General features: G+C 54.9%; 1 protein-coding gene across 6 annotated transcripts in view; it reads right to left on the reverse strand.

Moving 5' to 3' along the window:
- Window positions 1–260: 260 nt before the first annotated feature.
- The window catches only part of ITGA3 (integrin subunit alpha 3), a 30,321-nt gene continuing 4,333 nt past the window's right edge, over window positions 261–26,248 (reverse strand). For all 6 annotated transcript variants that reach the window (XM_032320182.1, XM_032320183.1, XM_032320188.1 and 3 more), the window contains exons 3-27: window positions 20,124–20,251; window positions 19,728–19,807; window positions 17,534–17,783; window positions 15,919–16,005; window positions 15,328–15,535; window positions 14,684–14,880; window positions 12,960–13,048; window positions 12,696–12,832; window positions 12,446–12,532; window positions 11,253–11,320; window positions 11,046–11,182; window positions 10,274–10,423; window positions 10,079–10,176; window positions 9,578–9,725; window positions 9,228–9,296; window positions 8,324–8,403; window positions 8,136–8,213; window positions 7,489–7,591; window positions 7,167–7,349; window positions 6,842–6,964; window positions 5,954–6,067; window positions 4,881–4,979; window positions 1,611–1,736; window positions 1,076–1,218; window positions 261–353 (exon numbers count right to left, since the gene is read on the reverse strand). In XM_032320182.1, coding sequence (XP_032176073.1) covers window positions 1,108–1,218; window positions 1,611–1,736; window positions 4,881–4,979; window positions 5,954–6,067; window positions 6,842–6,964; window positions 7,167–7,349; window positions 7,489–7,591; window positions 8,136–8,213; window positions 8,324–8,403; window positions 9,228–9,296; window positions 9,578–9,725; window positions 10,079–10,176; window positions 10,274–10,423; window positions 11,046–11,182; window positions 11,253–11,320; window positions 12,446–12,532; window positions 12,696–12,832; window positions 12,960–13,048; window positions 14,684–14,880; window positions 15,328–15,535; window positions 15,919–16,005; window positions 17,534–17,783; window positions 19,728–19,807; window positions 20,124–20,251 — 2,950 coding nt within the window. In that variant the 3' untranslated portion in view covers window positions 261–353; window positions 1,076–1,107. The remainder of the gene's footprint in view (window positions 354–1,075; window positions 1,219–1,610; window positions 1,737–4,880; window positions 4,980–5,953; window positions 6,068–6,841; window positions 6,965–7,166; window positions 7,350–7,488; window positions 7,592–8,135; window positions 8,214–8,323; window positions 8,404–9,227; window positions 9,297–9,577; window positions 9,726–10,078; window positions 10,177–10,273; window positions 10,424–11,045; window positions 11,183–11,252; window positions 11,321–12,445; window positions 12,533–12,695; window positions 12,833–12,959; window positions 13,049–14,683; window positions 14,881–15,327; window positions 15,536–15,918; window positions 16,006–17,533; window positions 17,784–19,727; window positions 19,808–20,123; window positions 20,252–26,248) is intronic.

The raw sequence follows: 26,248 nt of genomic DNA on the forward strand, positions 1-26,248 counted from the left end.
TGTCCAGGGCCCCGCAGCTCCAGCCCTCCTACGGGGAGCAGCCTGTGGCCAGACAGCACGTGCCTGTGCTAGAGGGGTGTGTGTGCCCAAACCTGCCAGTGCCGGCCAAAGGCAGTGGCCCCCGTGGACTGTCAGGGGCATAACTTATGATAAATAGAAGGGGCGCTGGGGGAGCAGGGGTGGGATCGGGGAGGACATCAGTAGTATCGGTCCCGAGTCTGCCAGCTGGTCACCCAGTGCTTCTTGGTAGGCACGGTGCTCCCTGGAGGTGGGTAGCGCTCCTCCTCCCGGATCCGCACTGCGTGGTACTTGGGCATGATCCGGTAATAGCGGGTCCGCTTAAAGAAGTCACACTAGGGGGTGGGGGAGGGGCGGAGAAAAGGAAGGACATCAGCATCCAGCCCTTGAGGTTGCAGGAAGATGTGCTTAGCACCTCCCCTAAGCAGAAGCCCTCAAAGCCAGGACCCCTGACCCAAACACATGCCATCTCCCTGCACTGTGACAGGGAGGGCGAGCTTGCCCACCCTCAGCCCCAGAGGAAGCAGGAACTGAGGAAGGCAGAGAGGAGGGGGGAGGCAGCTGGAGACAGTGGCGGTCACTGACGCTGCTGACGCAGCAAGTGTGCCGGTCTGCCCTGATCACGCTGTGGGGGTGGGGGGCCAGCGTGTCACCCCGGAGGGGCTCGGAGGAGGAAAGGTAATAGGTCCAGGGGAAGGACTCTCCTAGTGCCCTCCTTCTCTGGAGGTGCAGAATCCCTCTGGATATTTGCTGTGGGGCCTATAGATGGGGTCTAGCCTTGGCCGTGGTCCTTTTCTGGTTCCCAGAAAACAAAGGGGTCACAGGGAGCATTTTATGGCTCCCTCTTGGGGCCCCAAATCTTCAGCAGGAGGAGGCAGTGAGAAGAGCTCTTGAGCCCTCCCAGGGCGTGGAGGGAGATGGTGGCCTGCTCCGTGGGGTGGTGCTGGGGCCAAGTGAGGTGCAGAGAGAGCCCATGAGGAAGAAGAGCAGATAGGACAGAATTAGAGGCCCTGGCCAGCTGCGGGGCTCAGGGAAGAGGGCCCAGAGGCCGTGTTACCCGGGTGGGCTGGGGGCAGGGGGCTGCCCCCCTCAGTAGTCGTCCGTCAGCCTCTCTGTCTCTGACGGCTGGCTCTTCATCTCCGCCTTCTGCCTCTTAGCTTCATACAGGGCGCGAGTGCGGGCTCGCTTGAAGAAGCCGCACTGCGGAGGGGAGGAGGTGGGGATGGGCCATCAGGGGGCGCTGTGGGGGTCCTGGCCAGCAGCACTCATGGGCTGGGGCTTAGGGCCGAGGAGCCTGGATCCGTGGATCCCAGCCCCTGCTTGGTGGTGTGGCCAGAAGCCAGAGCTCCTGGCTTCCGCTTTCCAGCTTGCAGATCCCCCCCCATTAACCCGGCCGGAATGTCCTGGTGGGTGAGCTGAGGATGGGGGCTGGGGGGCAAGGTTGAGATGGGAAGCTGGGGAGAAGGTGGGGACAACATGGGAGAAGGGTGGGGGTGGGTGGAAATGAGGAATGGGATGAGGGGAGAGCTGGTGAGGGTCTGCTGGCAGGAGGTCCCAGAGTGGGAATCCCAGTGGTGGTCTGGGGTCCTAACCTTCCACAGCAGAAGAATGATCAACCCCAGGAGCAGCAGCCCAGCACCCACGGCCACAAGCACCAGCCACAGCTCGATCTCCGCTGGCAGCTCCTCCACCAGGTCAGAGTCAATGTCCACGGAGAACTGGCGGGGGTGACAAGGGGCTCAGCCCTGTGACCGCCCCGTTAGACCCCATGCTCATTCATCCTGTCCCAGCAGGACCCAGCACCCTGCTGTTTGACCTACTACCAGCAGGGGGCACTCAGGGACCAGAAAAAGCCCCTGCCTGCCCACTGAGAGCCGCAGATACCTCCATCCTCTGGTTTTCCCTCCGGGCAGACCCAGCCCCAGAGGACCAGCTTCAGATCTGGGACGCAGCCTGGAGTCTGGGTTTGTAACCCACACATCCGGGCTTAAATATCCGCTCCATCCTTGAACTGTGTGGCCTTGGACAAATAAGTTCACCTCTCTGAATCTCCATTTCATGCTCTCTGATAAAGGAGATCATAATACCTGCCTCATGGTATGGCAAAGTGGTCAAGAGCATTCTGGAGCCAGACTACCTGGATTCAAGTGCCAGCTGTGCTACTCACTGGCTGTGTGACCTTGGGCAAATAACTGAACCTCTCTGTTGCTCATCTGTAAAATAGGGGTTATGAAAATGATACCTACTTCATAGGTTGCTGGTGAGGATTAAATGTGTTTATTATCAGTAAACTGCTCTGAACAATACCTGGTACATAACCAGCGGTCCATAAATATTTACAAAAAACAAAGAATGAAGAGCATGTAGTACCATTATTTTTCTTCCCCTACAGTGGAGACACACACACACACACACACACACGCATACACACATATATATAGTTATATTATTATAATATAAAATTATATTACATACAATATATGTAATCAAACACTATTATATATACAATTGTGTTATATTATATTATAATATACAATATATTATTTTATAACATATATTATGCAATACTGTATATAATAATAAAACATAACACATGTAGCATAAGTGTTATAGAATATATTATAACATAAAAATATATTACATATTATGTATTTTATATATATTGGGAGAAAATTTTTTCTGACTATACATTATTATTTCTTTAAAATTATTTTTATTATTATTTCTTAAAAGAGTTTATTTATTTGAGAGAGAGACAGTGAGAGAGAGCATGAGAGAGGAGAAGGTCAGAGGGAGAAGCAGACTCCCCAAGGAGCTGGGAGCCCAATGCGGGACTCGATCCTGGAAGTCCAGGATCTTGACCTGAGCCAAAGGCAGTCGCTCAACCAACTGAGCCACCCAGGCGCCCTTGATTATTATTTTTGTTTAAATACAGATGATATCAAGGAAACTAAAGGTTCCCAGTAATTTTACTTCCCAAAAATAACTCTTCAACATTTTGGTGAATCTCTTTCCATCATTTCTAATGCACAGGTTAAACACACGTCCTTTCTTCCACATAAGCAGGGTCTCTGTGCAGCACCTACCCTCCTATGACCCGACCTGCCTCCTCTTTCAGCTATAATCATCATCTCCTGATGTCAATTAAGAAAGATCGACCTAATCTCTGATGACTGGATAGCCATTCAAAAATGTGCCACAATTTATTGAGCCGATCTCCTACCAAAAGACATGTAGAGTGTTTCCAATTTCATGCCATTATAAACCACGCTTTCAAATATCCTCGTACATTTATATTCACATATTTGTCCTATTAGCTCCTTAAGATATATTATTGTGGGCTGGATCAAAGGAAGTGTGCGTTTTAAACTCTAATAGATATTGACAAACTCATTTCCAAAAACAATCTATCCATTTATACTCTAACCAATAGCATTTCCTTCTACCTCATCGGCACCAGACAGCCTTAGCGTTTTTTAATCTTTTTCAATCTGATGGGAAAAAAAAATTTTTGTTGCTGTTATTTTTATGACCTCACTACTGAAGTGACCATTCCTAGTTCACCCTGTGGACTCTGCCTGTTTATGTTATGCTGCCCTTTACCTTGACACACTAAAAATATACATCAATCCTTTGTCATATATGCTGGAAACTCTTTTAAAAGCAACCTATCGTTTGCCTTTCTAGTTTCTCTTTATCTCTTTCACTATATACAGATTTAAAATCTGTATTTTTTTTTAAGATTTTATTTATTTATTTGACAGAGAGAGATCACAAGTAGGCAGAGAGGCAGGCAGAGAGAGAAGAAGGGAAGCAGGCCCCCTGCTGAGCAAAGAGCCCGATGCGGGACTCGATCCCAGGACCCCGAGATCATGACCTGAGCCGAAGGCAGTGGCTTAACCCACTGAGCCACCCAGGCGCCCCTAAAATCTGTATTTTAATTTAATATAACATTTGTGTTATATTATATTATATATACTATACAATATATTATTTTTTATATAGATATATAAACATATTTTAATATAACATTTGATTGGCCAAATGTTTCCCTTGCAGCTTCTGGGTTTAGTAAAATAACTCCTTCTCCCCGTAATTAAAGATTATTATTAAATTATTTTCTGAGGTTTTTTCCTGGTATATTAAGTTTTACTTCCTCTACGTAAATATTTAATCTAACTTCAGTGTAGTTTTTGGTTATCATGTGAGGGAAGGGGTCTGCCTTTACTTTCCAAATGTGTTAGTACCACTTCATAATCCAACTTTCTCCATTGGTTAAAAATGCCATCTGGATAGTAACGTAAATATCTCTTCATAACATAACGTAGTATCTCTTCGTAATGTAACTTAACGTAATGTAACGTAACGTAAATATCATTGGTCTTTCCAGCTTTCCTCTGCTACCTCAATTTATTTTAGGAGATATACCACAATACATTTAAGCAACCCTCCCTTCATCTCCTATATTATGTCCTCCATATCTCCACTAGCTTTTACACGAAAAAATGGACAATTTTGTTCTTTTATCCCCCCTCTCTGATGTAACTCAGAATCAAATTTGAGAACTTTGTTTTCAAGTCTCCACGGAGATGCAACACCCTCACAGACAAGTTGTGCAGATCGAGTAAGCCCTAGCAGAGTCACAGGGGGACTCATAACCATATCCCACCTGGGGTCCCACCTCCCCAGACTCAGATTTCACAGCTTAGGGGTATAGTCCAGACACCGGGAGCCCTCCAGAGGAGTCTCACGGACTGCCAAGATGGAGAACCTCGTAGCTAACGTGTGTGCGGGTGCTCTGAAAACCTGCCCCCGCCCCCATGCCCGGGCCAGGCACTCTGGCTCCTTACGCGCTCACTCACCCACACAGTCTTGTTCTCCATGTTGATGGTGGGGATGCTGGTTCGGAGGAACAGGGTAGCCCAGCCCGATACACTGACTCTGTCAAAGTCTCTGTAATCCTGCATTGGAGGGATGGAGGGATGAGGGGGAAGGGGTGGGTCCAAAGAAGCATCTGAAGCCCTTCAGAGCCTCCCTCTTGACCCTGAGCATCCTCCCCAGGGCACCGTCCCACCACTCAGCATCTTTAAGCAGCATCCCAAGGGCTTCGAGAGCCGGGCATCTGCATACACAAATCCACATCATTCATGCACCGGGTCCGACACCGGATGTGGGGGACAGCAGGGACAAGGAAGGTCATGGTCTAGGGTCAGGTCCCTGGGCTAAATCTGGCCCAGCACATGCTTTTGTAAATAAAATGTTTTTGGCGCACAGCCACGCCCGTTCCTTTCTACATTGTTTACGGTGGCTGGTGCTCCGTGGCGGGGCTGAGGACTTGCAGCGGAAACTGCTCGCCCCACAAAAGCTGAAAAGATGGATAATCTCTTCGTTTGCAGAAAAAAATCTGGTCTAGGGGGCTGGCATGGGAGTAAGGGCGACCCAGAGCAGAGCGTAATCGGCGGCACGCGCAGCTTCAGAGGAAGTTCTGGAGAGGTCGTTTGCAGCTGGAAACCTCAGCAAAGACCTCACTGGTGGTGAAGCAACCGGGGAGAGCTTGAAGGCTGAAGAGAAGCTCACGTACAGAGGTAACAGAAGGAAAGCTGGCCTTCCAGGGGGAGGGAGCGGCACCACAGCGATGTGGAGGTGGGAAAGGAACAGACACAGGAGGGAACGGACTCCTGGGAGACGGTCGTTCTGGCTGGAGATGAACATGACACCACAACCACACACAGATGCACAAACTAACACTGACAGGCCTACAGGGGCAGGTGTACAGTGCCTCCTGGGTGAAGTCTGACGTTGTCACTGACACACGCACACACAGGGGCACACAGACATGCAGGAGGCCTGGCTGTGACCCTGGCCTCATGCTCTCCCTGTTACTCTCCCCACCCTGGAGGGGGCGCAGTAGAGACGTCCAGACCCAGGCACTGACCTCAATGAAGGTGCTGTTCCACACTCGGGCCTGCACCGTCACGTTGGTGATGGCAGGGCTGTCAGGAATGGGGCACTCCAGCCACACGCAGCGGGCCTGGTCACCGCCGCACTTCTGAGGTGCGCAGAGGAAACGGGACATGAGACAGTCTGGGGCTCCACATTCTTCCTGCTTCACGCCTTCCCTTTGGCTCTTCCTCTGGCTTAGTCCCACCCATGGCTGACCCCTAGAGGCCCCACCTCACCCCTCCACTCACGCATACCACCCCACCCCTACACTTCCACACTGAAGCACATAGAGATGCCAAGGATGTAGACGACATGAAATCTGGTCCCTTTGCCTATAAATGGGACCCAGCACCTGATACTTCCTTCCCACCCCAGTCCCACACTGAGCCTTTGTTCATGCCAGCTTCTCCCACCTGGGACACCAGCTCCTACCTCTCCACCCAGCTAGGCCTCCACTTGCCTCCCAGGCCTGTTCCTCTCTCCCTTCCAACAGAGGGTGCCCTGCACCACCCACATCTCCCCGCCTCCCCTCCATCCTGCCTCTCCCATTCCCCAGCTCTAATGTCCAAGACTTTGGGCCACTATAGCACTCCCAAAAATATGGGGCTCTTGGGAATTAAGCCAGCGTCTCTTCCTTTGACCCCCAGGATTGGCTGTTCCTCAAGGACAAGAGCAGTAGGATGCCCACTGAGGGAGGAAATGAGTCTTCCTCCCTCTGACTAGGGGCTCCTGATGGCACAGGGGTCACATCACCCCATCAGACCAGGGTCTCCTGGTGACTAGTGTGCCCAGTCTCTCTCCCTTGCTGTGGTGCCCCCTGGTGCCCACATGCCCTGTGATGATGCAGACGATCCCTCCCAACCTTGTCCTGGCCACTCACCAGCTTGGTCTCAGACTTGGCTTTCTTGGCAGCAGCCAGAGTGACTGGAGGGGGGGCCGGGCCTCCCCCTGGGTCCAGCTGTCTCCGCCTGCGCTGTGGGGATGGTGGCCTGTCACCAGGGACCTGAGGAGGGAGGAAGATGTTAGCTGGGAGGAAGGAGTGGGAGCAGAGTCAGGGGAAAGGCAGAAAGGGCAGGGCAAGAGGGAGGTTCCTAAAGGTATATGAGGAGAGGGAGGGCAAGACACTGGGCTTTCTGCCCTGCAGCATGCAAATGAGATATGATGCAAATGAGATGTAAATGCAAGACCCCCAGTGGTGTCCTTACAGAGAGAGTGAGATTCAGAGGGTTGACGAGGTCTCCAGGAGGCCGGCAGGGCCAGGACCCATTGCCGTGGATGGTGATCTCTGTGGGGTACAGCAGCCACTTGCCATTGATGACTTCATAGGGCCACTCAAGCCCTAGGACCAGGGTCCCCAGGGCTGTCAGCCCTTCCCCCATTGGGCTCACCTGTGGGCACAAGGGGTGTCATGGCCACTGCCTCCTGGCAAACCACCTCTATCTCACCCATCCCCAACCCGCACACCCTCAGACCCCAGGCCCTCCCTGCCTTAGAAGTCCCCACCTGGGGTCCCTGTGGCCCCCTTACCTGGAACTCATACTTGAGGGGGCTTCCCACGTCCTCCACAGTTTTCATGCCAGACTCACCCATCACCGTCCCTCCGAAGAAGCTTTGTAGTCGGTGATTCACTCTAGAGGTAAGAAAGATGCTGGAGTCTGAGGGGGTGGGAGGGGCCTTGGCAGAGGGGGTGGGCACCAAGGTAGGTGAACTCCAGCCCCTCTGATATCAGGCAGACCTGAGATAAATCCCAGCTTTGCATTCACTCGCTGTGTACCAGTTATCACTCAAGCAAGTTATGTATCCTCCCAGCCTCGGCTTCCCCATCTGTAAAATGGAGTTTGCTGAAGTCGCTATAATATGGGGCTGCTGTGGGAAGTCGGTGAACTGCTGAATGTAAAATTCCTAGCACAATGAGCTCCCTTGAAATGGTAGGGCCACTCTGAAACCTTGGCCCCAGGCTGGCTGATTCCTCCACTGCTACCTGCCTTTCAAGGGAAGTAATAATAGCAAGAGTAATAATAGTGACTGCTGTTAGGGAAAGGGGTGGCCCAGGGGAAGCAGAAGCCTGAGGATACTAGGCCTAGAAGGGTGTGTCCGAGGAGCTTGGGAGCCACGTCGAGGACAGCGTGGCCCGTGCACCATCACAGCGAGACTAGGGGAGGGATGGTACCCACATGCTGAGTGAGGCCCGGAGCGTGTAGTCTACCAGCAGAGTCAGGGTCACTGGCCACAGGTTGTCCTGGTGACTTGACCTGAGGAGGGAATGCAGGGGATAGGCGAGAGCTGTCAGCTAAGGCCAGGGCTGCAGGAGGTCCCAGGGTACCTCACCCCTGCCAGGGACTGGCTTCTTATGGTCACTCACGTGGAGAGCTGCAGCTGGGCCTGGAGCTCCCTTGTGTGCAGGGTCACTCCAGTGACCTCGAAGGCAATGAGCAGCTCCATCTGTCATGAGGAACAGGGAGGCAGAGAGGGGCATGTGGGGCTGGGCAGGGTGATGCCATGGGGGAGAGAGGGGCTGAACTCTATTCGAGGGAGTTGGTTCTCTGGCCTCCCCTCTGATTTGGGCAAGCAATCTCTTCCTGGCCACCTGCGTCCACACTTTCACCCTGTTAGCTTCATCCAGCTTCCCTTTCCCCTTCTTCTCTGTCCAGGACATCTCTGCTACTTTCAACGACATGACCTTGAGCAAGTTACTGTAACTTTCTTATTTAAAGAAAGATTTATTTAGAGAGAGGGAGAGCATGCGCAGGGGGAGGGACAGAGAGGGAGCGAGAGGCAGAGAATCTCAAGCAAACCCCCCAAGTACAGAGGCCCAAGGGGAGCTTGATCTCGTGACTCCGAGATCATGACCTGAGCCAAAATCAAGAGTCAGGTGCTTAACCGACTGAGCTACCAGGCACCAGAGTTACTGTAACTTACTAAGCCTATACTATCTTTCTGTAAAACAGCATCTACCTCCTCAAACGTTTGTGAGAACTGCAGCATAAAAAAAGTGTGAAGTCTTGGACTCCGGGCCTGGCACATAGTAGGTGCACAGCAAAATCAAGTTCCTCACCTCCACCTGCTCTAGTTTTGTGCATCGCCAGTGGCCCCATTTTTCTTAGTCTCTGGGCCTCCCCCCATGTCCTCCTGTATTGCTCTGTCTCCTACCCTGGCTCTTTCCTTCAAGGAAGACTGGGAAGCAGGCAGGCAGAAGCAGGGTTAAGGAGCTCATCAGTGTAGCAGCCTGGGACCCACAGGCCTGGGAAGGTGTGGCCCACACTCACCCTCTGGTTCCGTTTGAAGGGGTTCCCCAGCTCACAGACAATGGTCTCGTTGGCCTGGCATGTCCCAGCCTGAGGAAAGTAGAGGAATCAGGAGTGAGTGGTCAGAGTCGGGCATCTCCGGCCACTTCCCTGTGGCACTGGGTCTGATGCCTACAGGTTCCTATAGTATTACAGCCGCCACAAGCACCTGAGGAAGCCCTGCCAAGAGGAAGCGGGGTGAACACGGGACTAGTGGGAACACATGTAAATGACATGCATATAAGGATGTAAACGCTCCCGGGGCCCTGCTTGGGCTTGGGGCCCTGCTTGGGCTCCGAGCCCTGTGGGGGTCACTCGCGGGGGGCACTCACGGGGCGCACTGAAGACAGCAGCAGGGCAGGAGGCACTGCCAGGGTGAGCAGTGCCTCGTGGGCATCTTCCCCAGCGCGCTCCCTGCTGGGGGTGTTGGTCACATTGATGCTCAGGAGCAGTTTCCGGCCATCTCTGCTGTACTGCAGCCTGGGGGTGCAGTGGGGAGGACCCCCGGGGTTGAACCCAGAGCCCCGCCCCAGGCCCGCCCCGGATCAGTTAGGCCCCGCCCCTCAGGCCTACTGAGTGAAGAAAGCTCCGTCTCGGGATAGCCAAGCCCCACCCTCCAGCCTCCCTTGGAGAAGAAGGCCCCTTTCCTGGCCAGCGAAGGCCAGAAGCATCTGCCTGGCCAATTAACATCCCTGCCCTCAGCGCGCCTCTCCCTGAGGCTCCTCCCCTCGAATCTTCCAAAGTCCCTAGGATCCCCCAGACCCGCAGGGCCCCGCCCCTCACCAATAAAGCCCCGCCCCACCCTTGGCCAATCAGCGTGGCCCAGAGCTCACCTGTTCAGCGGCTGCCCCAGCTCCGACACGAAGGCCGCCTGCATCTCCAAGTTGCTGTCGCATTTGTTGTCCTGGCCGCACTCTTTCTGGAACTGGACCTGGGGGTGGCCAGAGGCGTGAGGGCCTATCAGGCACAGAGACATCTGGCTTCACAGGCCTCCCGGTCCCGGCCCTTCAGGCCGCGGCCCCACCCACCTCGGTGTGGTTCTCCAGAACCTGCGCTTGATTCAGGACAGGGTAGGGGTCTAGGGACTGCAGCCCCAGTCGGGGGTGCTCAGGAATCCTCAAAGGTAAAGAGTAGTTCATAGAGATGATGATGGGACGGAGTTTGTCGCGGACGTTGTCCTGGGGAAGGAGGGGGAGCTGAGCCCAGCACTGCGCTCCCCTCCCCTCTCCCCAAGTTGACTCTTCACACCACCCTGAACCCTCAAAAAAGACCTGAGCCTCCACCCACCCTGAAAAACCCCAGTACGGCTGAACCCCCTCTGGTCCAATCACCAAATTGACCCCCTTCCTACAACTTCGATCTGCAAGCAAGGTGAGGGGCCTCCTTCTCTCTAGAGTTGGGGGTGGGGGGACATATTGGGGGTGGGGCTTGTTGAGCCTCCCTTCATCCTTGGGGTCCCCAGGATGAGCTCTTTCAACCTAGATATCCTAGAGAGGGGCTGAGCTGGTCCCACACTCAGGGGCCCCTTTTGCCCACCAGACACCAACTAAGCCAAGAGTCCCACACCCCTCACTTTTGTAAGAGGAGATGAGCCCTTTGGCACCCATCCCCATTCCAAGGCCCTATCTCTTTCTAGCACATTCTGGGCACTGTACCCACTGCAGACTTATGGCCTCCCAGGTCCACCTCCCCGACCTCTGTCTCTGGGGAGACTTCAGTCCCTTGCCCCTGACCTGTCGGGGCATCTACCTCCCTCCTCCAGATCTTGGAGCTGGTGTCTGGCCCCGCCCCCTCCCTCACCATGAGGAGCAGTTCCAGCTTCTGGCAGCGTGTGTGGGGCATGGAGAAGAAGCCGTGGAAGACGGCTGACTGGCTGCGGGCAAAGCGAAGCCGAGGCGGTCGGCGGTCCCGGTCGGCCTCCAGCGTGTAGGCCAGGGCTGGGGGAGGACGGGGTGTTATCAGTGCCTGGGCAAGCATGCCCCTCCCCCCTCACACCCCCACACTCACTGATGTTTCTCCTATAGTTGGGGTTCCCGGCACTCTGGTTGTAAGCAAAGCACAGTTCCACCTGCACGCTGTTGAGAGGCGGGAGACACAGAGGGGGAGGTTACGGTGGGACCCAGTTATCCAGGCCCTGGCCTTCACCCCTGTACTGGGCCAGGGGAAACAGAGGTCCTTAGGAGGAAAGGCAGGGGCAAAACTGGGGGGTCCACAGAGCTGCTTTGGGGTGTCCTTGGTGTCTTCCCTCCCCCCTCCCCTGAAAGCCATAGAAAACAGGGTTAGAGGGTGCCACAGTTCGTTAAGCAACTGACTCTTGGTTTGGGCTCTGGTCATGAGCTCAGAGTCATGAGATCGAGCCCCTCATTGGGGGCTGGGGGGGGGTCTGCACTCAGCAGGGAGTCTACCTGAGACTCTCTCTCCCTTTCCCTTTGCGGCGGCCCCTCCCTCTAAAGTAAATAAAATCTTTTTTAAAAATTTAAAGAAAACAGTGTTAGAGGTCACCAATAGGGAAACTGAGGCCCTGAAAGCAAGAATGACTTGCCTGAAGTCATCAGTTGATTAGTGTCCTGCCCAGTCCTGTATAGGACACGCTGTCCAGATCCTCTCCCACTCACCCCTGCTTTCTGCTCTGGGACCATCTGCCTTCTGATCCAGGCCTCATTCACACAAGTCTCGGGGTCATCGCCATCATTACCGTGACCATGTTAGCCACTAACATATTCTGAGCACTTAGGTGGACAAGGTGCCATGTGAAGGGCTTTTTGTACTTTATCTCATTTAATTATCACAATGATCCCATAAATTCGTTATTATTATTAACTTTGTTTTATAGGCAATGAATCTGAGACTCGGAGAGATAATTTGTTCAAGGTGGCTCTCTCCCAACCACTGAAATGTCTCCTTCTTCCCTCCTCCTCTGGGACAGCCCTCCCCAGAGCCCACCTCTACCATTGCAGTGGGCAGAGCTGGATTTGTACAAGGCTATCCAGAGCTCCCACTCCTAACCACCACACTCACCCGCCCCTCCAGTATTTGCCCATTACCTTTTTAATGAGGTTGGGTAGAAGGGGCAACGCTTATCCCAGAAATCAACCCGGTACGGGTTGGGTAGCAGGAGTTGCCAGGGGAGGGGTTTCCCTTCCTGGTTTGCCCATACATAAGGAGGAGCACGTGCTCAGAGAAGGGCCCGAGAGTCTCACCAGGAGGTGGCTGTGCAGAACGCAGGGTCCAGCACGGATGGCCGGGCCACCAAGGTCTTATGGAGGATGTTGATGACAGGCCGTGCCCTGCACAGAAAACAGACATCAGTGCTTCCTGCTTGGCCCCTGCCAGGCCAGGCCCAGGGCTTGGGCTTGCATGGACCCAGTGCTGAAGGTAGACAGAGCTGGGGCTCCGTGCAGACAGGGCTAGAGGGGAGAAAGGTCCCTATCCACCACTGGCCTGGCTTACCGCAGCAGCACGATGCGGTCGGACAGGCTCCCCACCAGCAGGTCCGGGTAGGAGTTCCCATCCACATCCATCTGTCCACTCAGTGAGTAGCCAAAGGTGGCCAAGCCGGGCAGTCCCAGCTCCTCCGCCTGGATTACCTGGGGGTAGGGAGAAGCAGTGGGCACAGGCTCAGGGTGAGCTCTGGGGAGAGGCGACCAGGGGGAATAGGGAGAGGGTAGGTGAGGGGAAGGAGGGAAATTCCCCTTTGTTCCTGTCCACTCGTACCTGCTGTGGCTGTCCCAGGAGCCCGCTGGAGCTGCTGTGGTAGATATACACTTTGCCCAAGCCCTCAAATGGAGCTCCCACGGCAATGTCTGGGGAAGAGAGGCAGGACAGGTCACCCTGCGTCCTGCGGGCCCCATGTCTCCCCGACCTGGCACTCCAGGCCACAGGGTCCAGCAGGAAACAGACCTCACACTGCCAGGCAGCGCTCAGAACATCAGAGAACAGAGCTCTACCGCTCAGGATTAAAACCGGGACCACTGTGAGCCCAGCTGCCTCGTTTTTATATTGTGGGAAAGCAGATCTAGGAGAGACAAGGGACTTACCTAGAGTCATGCTGCAAGTTAATATGACAGGCAGGTCTACACTCCTGAGCACTGGCCCAGTGTTTGTTCCTTACTATGGTCCCTTCCCTCTCCTCCACCAGACTCCCCTTCAGACACCTGGTTCCTCCAAGGGCATTACAAGCATGGTCACAAAAGCAAGTGTTCCCCGTTGGTGACTTTGCCAGGTAGTTATCAAGCACCGATCTCCTTTAATCCTGACAAGACTGCTGGGGTTGGGGACTGCTGTCCCATCTTAAAGAGGAGGAAGCAGACTCAGAAAACCCAAAGTCACACAGCTAATGAGTAGAAAGGGGACGGTTGAGTCCATGTCTGTCTAACACCGGGGGCTGGAATTTTAAGCACACTATCACTTTCCTTGTTAAAAATTCCTTAGATTTTAGACTTTTAAAATTCTAACCATTGTTTCCACAAATAAACCCCACCATGTTTTATTATCTTCTTAGGCTTTACTAAACCCTTTCTAGTTCCCCGCTTTTGATCTGATAAAGCCTAGGTAACCGGAAAGCCAAGCTTGTTAGAAAAGTATGTAAAGGAAAAGTAGGTCCTGAGTAGAAACCGGACGGCTCTTCTATCAGTAAATGCTTGGGCTTTGCTAACTGAACTTTCTAGCACCGATTTTCGCTCTTCAGCGACTCCCCTGCCTTCCTTATGGTTCTCAGGGGTGTTCTGGGAAATTGAGGTCATCGGGAAAAGTGGTTTCCAGATAAGCCAGGGGCTGTCATTGCAACGAGGCTAATCTATCTCTTTCCTTGATACCCCATGTCTGATTGATCCCCAAGTCCTGTAGAGCACTGGACATCCCCCATATCTGGGGCACCCACTATGTCCCAGCCCTTAGCATCCCACACTTGATCGAATACGTTCGTGACCTTAACACCCCCAGCTTGCTCTCCCCATCCATCCCATATCACTCTCCAGAACCATCTTTCAAGATACCAAGTTATCACATCACACCCCTGCCCCTGAACCTCCTCTGGACACCCACCCCTCTGCCATTACCCAAATGTAAAGCCCCAGTTCCTCTGCCTGGCTTTCAAAGCATCTACCCCCATCTCCACACTGCCTCTCCAGTCTCACTCATCTCTCATGTGAACACCCCACATCCACTAAATTTGGGTAGACTGAGCAAGTATCCCACGCTCTCGTGGGGCCCCTTTGGTTCCCCTCTGGTTTGCGCACTCAGCCCAGTGGTACAGCCACTCCTCCGGGAGGCCCACCGAGCTTACCACAGGTCACGCCCCCTGCACAGCTGCTCTCTATTACTGCCATGAACTCCCTGGGCCTGGACCCCATCCCATCCTCTCTTTGGGTCCTGTCAAGCCTGGTATGCAGCAGGCACCCAGTCCGTGGGTGTGCTGGGTCAGGAGCGCTGGCTCATACCCTGGAATCCATCCTGGTTGATGTCACCAATGCTGGCCACGGAGAAGCCAAAGGCGGAGCGACTGGGGCCATGGAGAAGGAGGGAGGGGTGGGCAGGGAAGGAGGTGCCTGCCTGGTTCATGAAGACATACAGGGCACCCCCTACCTCTTCTTTCCGCTCAAAGTAGTACGGGGCCCCCACCAGGAGGTCCTGCCACCTGCACGGGAGAGAAGGAGGGAGAGATAGGACATAACTCTTGTTTAGTGGGCACAACTGCGCCAGGGTCCAAGGCTATACAAATGGCATCTCTGGCCATGGCTCCTGGGAAGGACGTGGCAATGTCATCAGGACCCGTCTGATAGAAGACACACGTCCCAGAAAAGACAGGGAGCGCAGATCACACCCCGACAATCCACATCCCCAAGAACCATACAAGGACAAAAGTAGATGCAGGTGTCCTGCAATTGACGTGGAAATACCCAGAATCTCATCAAGACTAAGTGCAGTCAACATGCAAATCCCAATAAGGAGCAGGCAAACAAACGGACAGTTGGACAATCGGACAATCGTGACCTTCCATTGCTCTGCCCAGGCTTGGGCAGGCCTGCCGCCCTGGCCATTCCCCAGGGTTGCGGGGCCCCAGAGGCTGTCCCTGGATCCTCACCCGTCATTGTTCAGGTCCGCCAGGGCAATGGCACTGCCAAAGTAGGCGCCCACCTGCGTGCCCTCCAGCACCTGCCTCCTCCGCAGGTCTCCGCCTGCCTCCTGACTCAGCAAGAAGACAGCGCCCATGTGTCGGTACCGGGGGGCACCTGTCACGATGGTGATGTCCTTGGGGTGCAAGATGGCGCTGCCCACCTGCACTGTGTACCCTAGGATGGGTGGGGAGGTAGTCAGTCAAGGCCCAGTAAACTTGGTCCCCTTCCACCCTGCTCGCCAAGACTTCCCAAATATCTTCTATTCCTTTATTCCAAGTTGGACAAGAAAGTGGACCCTGGATGCCCAGCCTCCAGTCTTGCCTGCACACCAGACTGTGACTTCCATGAAGGTAGGGACTGTGAATTTTGGGCACTGAGAACAGGCCTGGCATACAGGTGGTGCTCAATAAGTGTGTGCTACTTGAGCTCAATGGTGCTAGTCACACCTGCCCCGAGGCCTCACTCTTCCACTAAGCACTGAAGGTGAGAGACCAGCGTGCTAGGAACTGAGCCCCTCCTTCCTCCACCACCCCATGACCCACCACAGCTCAACTCACCAATATAGAGGTTTCCTTGGTCCTCTGGGTCCTTATAGCTATATTCGGATAAATCCCAGTCCTTCCGCTGAATCATGTAGCTATTTCCTTTCAGGAGGGGGAGGAAGGGGTTTGAATCACCACTCTCTTCAACCACCATGTCCAAGTCCTCCTGACACCCCCACACAATAAGGATATAATAACCCCTTTTATTTCTGAGCCCTCTGCCATTGGCAAATCACATCTGCTTTAATAATTCTGTAAAGTAGAACAACGATGCCCATTTTGCAGATAAGAAAAGCAAGGCTCGGGGATAGGGAGCAGGTGTTGAGCCAGGGCTGGAATCTGGTCATCCAGGCTCCTGGACACAAAATGACATTGCTCTCGCTCTAGACACTGAGACCAGACTCCACACCACTATCTCCTGGTTCTGCCCCAAACTCAGCTGTCCACCTGATCCTTGCTCCCTGGGGCTGCTGCTGGAGGGCACCTGCTGCCCTGCTGAGGTTCTAAAGGACTAGGGGTTGGTGGGGGAGGCAGGACCAGAGGACTGAGCAGAGCCCTCAGCCTCTGGTGTCTGCCCCTACGACTATGCCCTGGACTACCTCTTGGTCAAGTGGAGGAGATTCGGGGCTCCCTCTGCTTGTTGATTCTGCAATTAACATAGATGCAGAAAGGAGAGAAGGCTCACTGGGACCACCACTATGTGGTGGAGAGAGGCAGAGATGGAGGAGCTGTGAGCCTCAGACACCCGAGTATCTGAGCGTGGCCAGAGCATTTATAAGCACGGCTCTTGATCCAAAGAAAATACTCCCCGGGCCCCCCAAAGATTGCCCTCTATGTACGGATGAGAAAAAAAATGCCCCCAGCTCATCAAGAAGTGGAAAAGAGAAAGTAGAACAGCGTGTTGAGTGTGATCCTCTGTGTGTGTGTGTGTGTGTGTGTGTGTGTGTGTGTGTGTGTGTTTTAAAGATACCTATATATTCTAGGGGTGCCTGTGTGGCTCAGTGGGTTAAGCCTCTGCCTTCGGCTCAGGTCACGGTCTCAGAGTCCTGGGATCGAGTCCTGCATTGGGCTCTCTGCTCAGCAGGGAGCCTGCTTCCCCCCTCTTTCTCTACCTGCCTCTCTGCCTACTTGTGATCTCTCTCTCTGTCAAATAAATAAATAAAATCTTAAAAGAAATAAATGAAGATATCTATATATTCTAAAATAAGTCAGAGGCTCCGCGAGACACTCGGTAGTCTGCACGGGGAAACGGGGCGAGGGAGGGAGGTGGGAGAGAAGGGGCACTGTCTCTCTTTGTGTCACCAAATCCTACTGTCCCAGTTAGTAGCTGCACCAGGAGCATGTTTTATTGTCTTCATAAGGCTTTCAATGCTTTGAAGCAGAATCAGACGGACCTGAATTCCAGTTCAGGTTTCATAATTTACCATTGGCCCTGGGCAACTGACTTCACTTCTCTGAGGCTCAGTTTTCTGGAAAATGGGTCTAAGGACGCTTTGCTTTGCCTCGTGAGGATAGTTTAAGGCTAATAAACATAATAAGTGCTTGAGGCGCAAGAGGGGCAAACAGGTCTCTTCTGCCCCCTGGGAGCGGGTGGTCTCCGCTCCTCCTGGCGTCCCCCCGCAGCACCTACCTTGCCAGTTGTAGGCCCCCGGAGCGCCAAAGTACACGGTGTTGTGGGTGAAGCCACCACTGGTTCCCAGCTGGCACATGCCTGTGGCCAGGTAGTCTGTGTTGCTGTTGCACATCTCGTTGTGGTACGTCTGCCAGTCGTCAGTGGGGTCCAGCTCGAGGTCGTTGCCCCGCACGTAGCACTTGCCCACCATGCGCCGCTGGTCCTCCGACCCTGACCACAGCACCTGGGTGTAGCGGTGGGCGCAGACCTGGGGACACACACAGCCTGAGCCCACAGCAGGGACCGAAGGCCGGCTGTCTTCTTGGCCCTGGGCACCGCTGGCTTGGCCGAGGAGGAGCTCAAAGAGGTCTCCCAGCTTTTCTGCCATGCCACAGTGACACCTGGACCTGCGTCTGCTTTCCAGGATTCAGAAATCTGCTCTGAAGGGTGGGAACACTTTTTGGGAAGGCCAGGAGGTCCTGGATTTGAGAGTGGCTTACAGATCTTGGCAAAAGGAAAAGGGGAAAGGATGAGGGGATGCCGGGCCCGGGCTCTCCGGTCGAAACAGAGCAGATATAGGAACTTAACCTCTCTGCTGTGCCCTCTTAATGGGTGGGCCATTGTTAAAATAATCTTAGCAATGACACCAGTTAATAATAGCAGCGAACGCCTACTAAGTGCTTCTTATACGGCAGACAGAAGTCTAAGCTCTTCACATACGAACTCCAGTAGGTCTCCCAACACACCCTTGCGGAGTAGGGACAATTTCCACCAACCCCCCCATTTTAGATAAGAGGCACAGAGAACTAAGTCTCTAAGACCTCACATCTAGGGAGACGCAGAGACTCCTCAAACCAAGGTTGTCAGGCTCCCAAGTCTGAGCTCCTAAGCGCTAGGCTGCTCCTGCCTGTCTTATAGCTTCTCCCCGTATACTGGAGGGGCTCGACAAACAGTTGTGGGACACATCAATCAGAAAAGGGTGTTTGGGCGCCTGGGTGGCTCAGTGGGTTAAGCCGCTGCCTTCGGCTCAGGTCATGATCTCAGGGTCCTGGGATCGAGTCCCGCATCGGGCTCTCTGCTCAGCAGGGAGCCTGCTTCCTCCTCTCTCTCTCTCTGCCTGTCTCTCTGCCTACTTGTGATCTCTCTCTGTCAAATAAATAAATAAAATCTTTAAAAAAAAAAAAAAAAAAAGAAAAGAAAAGGGTGTTGATAAAACAGCCAGGGGCCAGGGGAAACCCGGAACTGGGTCTGCTTGCTTTCTGTGTCTGCTTCCAGCCGTGAGCTCCCCCAGCAGCAGGCCGGAGTCACTGTCAAGCCGCTGGTGCTAGCCGAAGCGGGGCACACAGTAGGTGCTCACTGAACATCTGTGGAGTGGGTATGCTTGCAACTGAAGAAGGGCCCGAAATCTAGAACCACCCTCAACAGAGGCCTTCCATAACACAGTCCTAAAATAGCATTTCCTTGAACTGAGGCGAACCCGGGGCTTGCAATGGTGTTCAAAGGTGACAAACTGTAACAGAGATGACTATGGGGGTGGCCACTGATTGGATGGGGACACACTCTCTGGAGTGATGTCAATATCTCTTTGATGGGTGTCGGTTTCACAGGTGTTTGGTTGGTCAGACCTCCTTAAAACTTAAAATCTGTATGTTTCACTGTCTGTAGATTTCACATCCATTTTTAAAAAATGAAAAAAAAAATTGCCTATCTGGGATTCAGAAATTGAGACCCCAGGGGCCGACACTGAAGAAGGCAGCCAGGAAGTGACAAGTGACAGCAGGGAGTGGCCCCCAAACCCCCAGGGGTGAGCTGGGGTCAGCAGGGCTGTGCCTCTTCCGCCTGCCAGCCTGTCAGGAAGGAGAGGGCCCAGGCCACACTGCCCCGGGCTCTCTCTGCCCTTTCCTCCTCACAGTTCCCTCAGCTCGTTCCCACGCAGGGTGAGCACCCCGGGAGGGGGTGGCGGTGGGTGGGGGGGTAGGAAGCGGGTGATTCAGACAGGACCCATGTCCTGCCAGGCCCTGGAAGCATGCCAGAAGTGCAGATGGAGGAGGCACTCAGGACCGTGGAGACATCCAGCCACAGAAATGGACATCTGCAAGGTCCCAGCTCACTCACTGAAGACCCCTTTCCTGCCCTCTGCTTCCCCCACCAGCTCCTGGGAGATGAAGGAGAGGACTGGCGTAGAGGGAGCTGACAGTGAAAGCCCACTTACCAAGACTCTGCCTGCAGGGCCCTGGCTGGCCACTGTCACCCCAAGCCACATGTCCTCAATAATGTGATGGTCAGGGTCACCTGTGGGCATGGGAGGGATCATGAGCCGGGGCGCCCGTCCTCCCCGTGCTCAGAGCCTCTAGAGGGTAGGAGTTGGTCTTCCTGGACCTCCGCTCCTGCAGGCCACCCTCCCTGTGCCCTTCTCCAGCCCGCCATTAATCTCAGCTCCACAGATGCCACGTGGTCCCACTTTCCTCTAGCACTCCCTCCTTCCAAAAGGGGAAGAAGGGAGTGGAAACTGCCCAGTTAAGCCGGATAGCTCCTCCAGGTCACCCTCCGTGCTACCCCCTCCACCGGACGCCTGCCCCAGTGCTGACCCCCAGCACCCTCCCCTCACTTTTCTCTGAGATGTCCATCCGCTCACAGTCGTCCTTGTCGGCAGTGAGTGGGCACAGGTACACCGCGCCGGTCCGGTTGGTGTAGCCATCAGGCAGGGCGAGGTCCCGGGGAGCACCAGCCAGGAGCCTGGGTGGGGAGGATCCAATGAGGTTGGCGGGCCTGGGCTCAGACTCCCCAAAGTGTGCTTTGAACAACTTTCTGTTCAACATGTTTGCTGAGCACCTGCTGTGTACCAGTGCCAGGCAGTGTTCCGGGCTCTGGGGTCAGGAGATGAATGGATCCCAGCCCCGGTGCTCCAGGAGCGGCTAGCGCAGGAGAGGCAAGAAAACAGACATCTGCAGTCAGTGCCTCCAGAGAGGAAAGCAGGGCACAAACCAGCCCAGGGCAATGGCATGGGGAGCAGTGCGGGAGGCTCACAGACAGAGGAATGGGACTGAGTCTGAGGATGGCCAGGGCTCACCAGGAGAAAGGGAGGAAGGGCACAGTAGGCAAAGGTATGACCGGCATGAGGGCCAGGAAGCATGAACAAGCAGTGTGACTCAGGATCCGCACAGCCCTAAGTGTGGTGGGAGCCAGGAACATGGTGGGGGGTGGGGAGGGCAGGGTGGGAAGGGGGTTTCAAGCAAGGCAGTGACATGATCAGATCTGGGTTTTGGAAGGGGTGCTTTGGCCTCTGTGGTAAAGGTAGACTGGAAGAGAGAATGACTGGGGGAATCCTGGCACAGGTTTCAACTTCCGGTGGGGGTGGGAGCTGTAGGAGATGACACAGGAGGCATTGGTCCTTCCTCTCTAAATTATATGAGGACTTGGGCCCAGGGGCTAGCACTGAAAGGTGACACTGGATGCAGGGAGTGTCCCTGAAAGCAGAGCCAGGTGAGCTGGTGTCAGCAAGGCCCCTAAGCAACCTGGGTGATGTCTATCCCTGCCCCCCGACGCACGGCACTACCACCCCCTAGAGACAGGCATACAAGCTATGAAGGGATGAGCACCTGACACTTTGTGGACAATGGAGCCACAGGGCTGAGTTCTTGGCAGGTGGGCCTGAGAGTGGGGATTGCCCCCAGCATGCCCAGAACCCATCTTTGGGGACAGCGACTGCAAGTTCCTAGAAGGGTGCCTAGGGCCCTGGTCACACATCCCACTGCAGACAGGTGGCTAGAGGACAGGAAGGCAGAGCAGCCTGGGAGCAATATCTCAGAAATGGTCTTTGGCCCACCAGCACCAGAAATCCCTGGCCAGGGGCTCCTGGGTGGCTCAGCTGGTTAGATGCCTGCCTTCAGCTCAGGTCATGATCCCAGGGTCCTGGGATCGAGCCCCACATCGGGCCCCCTGCTCCGCAGGAAGCCTACTTCTCCCTCTCCCACTCCCCCTGCTTGTGTTCCCTCTCTTGCTGTCTCTCCCTCTCTCTCTCTCTCTCTCGGTCAAATAAATAAATCAAATCTTAAAAAAAGAAAGAAAGAAAAGAAATCCCTGGCCGATTTGTTAAAAACTGGCAAACTCCTCAGCCTACAGCAGACCATCAGAATTGAACCTGGAGGCGGAACCCCAGAACCAGCCTATTTAACAAATACTGTGCACCTCAGGTCAAGACAGCTCTACCCCCTTTGCTCCCTGATCATGACCTCCCTGTCTGTAGCCTGTGGACATTCTGCCTGGATGGTCTCCCGGATCCTGATGGACACAGCCTTCTGGGTAGCAGGCACCTCCTAGATACCCCTCCGTCTGGCCCCAGCACCACCATCATCCCGAGGTTCCCAGCTCAGAACTGGGCTCCGGGCTACCTGCCAGAGTCTGGAGGAGCACAGCAACATCCCCGCCCACAGCTCCTGCCTGGGACCCATGAGTGAGGGCAGCGGGAGAGTGGGCAGGGCTGGGCCCGGGCATGCTGGGACCTGGGGTGCCTCCGCCCACTGGCTGTCAGGAATGCACTGCCTGAGGGTGCTGGGAAGGGGGGTGGGACCTCTGCCTGCGCCTCACTTCTCCACTCCAACCTCAGCTGGGAAGTGTCCCTGGGGGCAGGGGTGCAGCTTCTCCAAGCAGAGCAGCGCTAGGAGGGGTGGGCAGGAGGGCTGGCAGGGCGCCAGAGTGGCAGCCCGGGCCCGGTTAGTCACCCTCTGTCTGGCCTGGAGAGGGTGCCTGGTGAGTCCACTGCCTGACCACCCAGGTCCCCCCGCCCCCTAGTGACTGCCAGGTGAGAGAGGGAGGCAAAAGCCCGAGGGAAAGGAAATGTCTCCGCTTGTGGGAAAAGAACCGAAGGACCTGGTTCTTCCTCAGGAGGGATGTTTCTTTTCCCTCTCTGAGCTGTGAGTGCTTCATCGGTGAAATGGGGACCACGGCTGTCCCACCAACTTCCAGGGTTGTTGAGGGGAACAAATGGGTCCATGTTTCAGAAGGGCATTTGGACTATGACGTCATGGCCAATGTAAGCACTTAGTCCGGCATCAGGGACTGGACTTCCGTCACCCCCAGGTGTTCCTCCAAGCAAGCAGGAGTGGTTAGGGAGTCTGGAACAGAGGGCAAAGAGCAGACTGGCTGTTTAGAGGGAGCGGAGGATGGGACCTAGGAGTCCTCCCATGATGGCAGAATCACTGGGCGGGGGGGGAGGGCACTGGCTACGATGAACTTGAAGGGGTAGGTCCAGGCCTCAGGAGGCGAGGTGTGCCTCGGGAGCCCAGGCTGCATTCCAAGGTGGGACACGCAGTGGAAGTGTTGCTGTCCCCCAGCTGCAGGCTGGGTGGCAGGGGGGACCAGGCTGTGGGGACATGGGGTGGCCGGGGAGCAGGGTAACCATGACTTCCCAGCTCTGTTCATCTCAGAGGTAGTGGGCTGAGGGACCCTTCCTCTTAGCCTCCTGGGGTACTGCGCAGGGAAAGCCAGCCATGAGTAGCATTTGGGACTGAAATCAATCCGTTTGCCGTCCATACTCACTCAGGCCGTCACCCTGCCCCAGCCTTGTGCCCACTGATGGGCGGTGGGGCAGGGCGGGTGCCCTAAATTCCAGCCCCACATCCCAGGCCCGTCCCTCCCCAGAGATTCCATGGGGAGCCCCCCTCTAACCCCCCTGGGGTATTTTTAGCTCCTACTTGGCCTGCTCAGAGGCCCTTTAAGGCCCTCTGGCTCCCAGCCCAGGATCCAATGGGTCCCCAGCCAGGGGACTGGGAGTTGAATGGGGGAAGGCCTGTGCAGAGGGTCAGGTCCAGATCCCTCAAGCCACAGCCAGGTGTGGGAGAGGTCTTCCTGGTGCAGAAATGAAATGGAAAATAGAATGCAAACGCACCCCTCTACTGCCTGCTTTTGGGGCTGCTCCAAAGCAGTGGGTCCAAATGCTGACCCCTCCCAGATCACCAGTGAGTCCAACTCCAGGCAGCTGTCAGAAGGGAGGCCAGCAGGATGCTCTGCCCAGCTCTTAGAGCACAGAAGAAAGGAGATCTGACTTCCCCTCTCCTGGAGCTGGGCTGGGCCCCTCCGGGACTAGGGGGATGGATGAAATGACCTCTCAAGGGCTTTCTGACAGCTCCTCAGCCTCGTCTTTGGCTCCAGCCAGACAGCCCCTCTTGGCCTCTGGGGAGCCCTTGAACTCCAAGTTCCATAAAAGCACTTCCTCACCCCCATTCCATCATTCTTCCTGGGGTGGGGGTGGTGGGGGAGGGTTCAAAGCTAATGCAGCGGCCAAGCTGAAAACGGCAGAAGCGGAGAAGGCTGGGGAATGGGGCCCAGGAGCATTCAAAGCACCAGGCTTCTCACCCCGAAGAGAAGGCTCCCTGGGGGGCACTGGGGTGGGGTGATGCTCAGAGAATCCGCCAGTAAGATTCAGGGAGGCACCTCGGAAGCTTCCGGTTAACCTGGAGGGTAACAGGGGCCAGCAGAGAGACCGCAGGCCCCAGCACCGCACTCCTCAGGGTTCCCTGCCCCCTTGGGCTGGAGGCGGGTGGGTGGCACCGAGCGCCGCTTCAGCGCTGAGACCGGGGTGCAGGTGCAGGCCGCCCTCGGATGCTGGGTCCCAGCTCTGTGCCCAAAGTGCCGCCCGAATTAGCCATCTCCCTAGAGGCTGCTCCTGTGGCAGCCGAACAACAGCCCTCTCCATCCTCCCCTACGTCGCCTTGACGCTGCCCACCCAGCCCCCTCTCCCTCCTGGTGACTCAGCCCTAGAACCAGAGCAACAGGCCGGAGGAAGTGAGAGAATGAGAGAGGACGGGAGAAAGAGACCTTGGCCCCAAACAAGGCTGTTTGACTCATTTCTTCTCCCTCTTGCTGGCTCCTTAGTATCTTTTCCCCTTTTGATCCTCTGCGGTGTGGGGAGAGGGGGGTTCCCCCTGTTCTCTATTCTCCATCTCTCCTGCTGCAACAGACATCTTCCTCCGTAGCTTAGCTCGGGGCAACCCCCTTTCATTTCTTTCGCTAAAAAGTCAGGCTTCCCCTTCCTCCTGCCCCATTTAAAGCTCCTCGTCCTGGGCGGGTCGCTGGAGAAAGCCCAAGGAACAGGGCGCTCCACGGTGCAGGTCTGCCTGCAGCCACAACTGTTCTGCCCGTCTCCTCCAGCATGAGTCTTGGAGGCTGCCAGGTGCCTGCCCTGCCCAGGGAAACATGTTTTAGGAGAGCATGGCAGGTAAGCCTGGTTCCTGCCTACTTCAGATATGACCTCATCAGACAGAGGCACAGCCACGCCCGCCCCAGGCTCCGTAGACACCCTCAAGTTCATGCAAGCGCAAAGGGGAGAGAGAGCTCCAGAGGTATCTTTGTGGTCTACAAGGTCAGGCCGGACCAGGACAACTGGATTCCCAGGAGGGAACCACAGCGTAGGTGCAGGGGGCCGGGGGCAGAGACCAGCTCCCAGAGGAATGGTCCCTCTGCTTCCCCAGGGCTCGTCACACATTCCACCCAGAAGCCTGAAGCACCTTGGTCCTTGGCCCTCTTCCTCACCCGCACTTCCCGAGACAGGGAAGCCGGGGCCTGGGGGTAGGGGTGAACTCCGATGTGGGAGTTCCCTAACTCAGGTCCAGAGATAAAGACGATGGCAACGAGATAAAGACCTGGAGTTTTAGCTGTTTCTGAAATAAGGCCTTCTTTGAAAACAGGATGAGAACTGTGCTCTTCCCTTCCCCTTACCCCCGAAGGACGCACAGATGCAGGATTTTCCGTGTATTTGCAGGAACCCCCCCCCCCCCTCCCGCAAACCTCCTGCAGACCTTCAATAAACTGAGGCTAAGAGTTTGTTCAGGACCAGGAGACCTCCCCCCTTTTCCAAAAGGGCTTGTAGGCTAACAGAATATAATACCTGACTGGTTGGTTCCCCGAAGCTGTGCGCTCAGACAGCTGTTCACATCTGGCTACACAGCTGGCTGCAGCTTAGCCCAGCTGGCCCAGCTGGCCCTCCCAAAGGGCCAAGGGGCAGAATTCAGCAAAAGGAGGAGATGAGCCAAGATAGAGAACCAGAGAGAGAGACATGCTACCCGAGAGAATGGCCCAGAACTTGCTCTAGAATTACCTGCCTCTCCACAGTTCATTAGTTTTAGAAACTTCTGGGCTTTCAGCAAGCATAATGTGATCTCTAGCTGCCCAGGAAGAACAGTAAAGCCCCTCTGCTCAGCCATCTAGGGTGAGACCCATGGGTACAAGGGCCTGGCTTCGGCATGAGAGCCCTGAGCTGCTCCCCAGAGACACAGGCACATACAAAGTGATGTACACACACTGTCTCACTACAGTCCCACTGGCACCTCATGAAGAAGGCATGCTGTCCTTCCCTCACCCTTGACAGGTGGGGACATTAAGATTCACGTAGTAGTGACAGATCCAAGACTGGAAACTGGCAGGGGGACTTAGGGGCCTCTTCTCCCTCCCCAGCATCTGCTTTCTTCTTAATAGGCCAACAGAGGCATGAAGGAGGACATAGATCCAGGTCCAACCTCTCTTTGGAGAAAACTGGCCCCAAGAAGGGAAATATCTTGCTCAAGGTCACATAGCGGGTAGGGGGTTGGATGTGGGGTTTACAGAGGCCATTATCTACTCCAGATTTTCATTATTCACTCTCGTTTTCCCCACCTTCTTTTTCCACTGTGTTGTCTTATATCATGCAGATTCAGTATTGAAGTCTAAAAAAATCTGGGGCGCCTGGGTGGCTCAGTC

The sequence above is a fragment of the Mustela erminea genome, chromosome 18, assembly GCF_009829155.1.
Source record: "Mustela erminea isolate mMusErm1 chromosome 18, mMusErm1.Pri, whole genome shotgun sequence".
Lineage (NCBI taxonomy): Eukaryota > Metazoa > Chordata > Mammalia > Carnivora > Mustelidae > Mustela > Mustela erminea.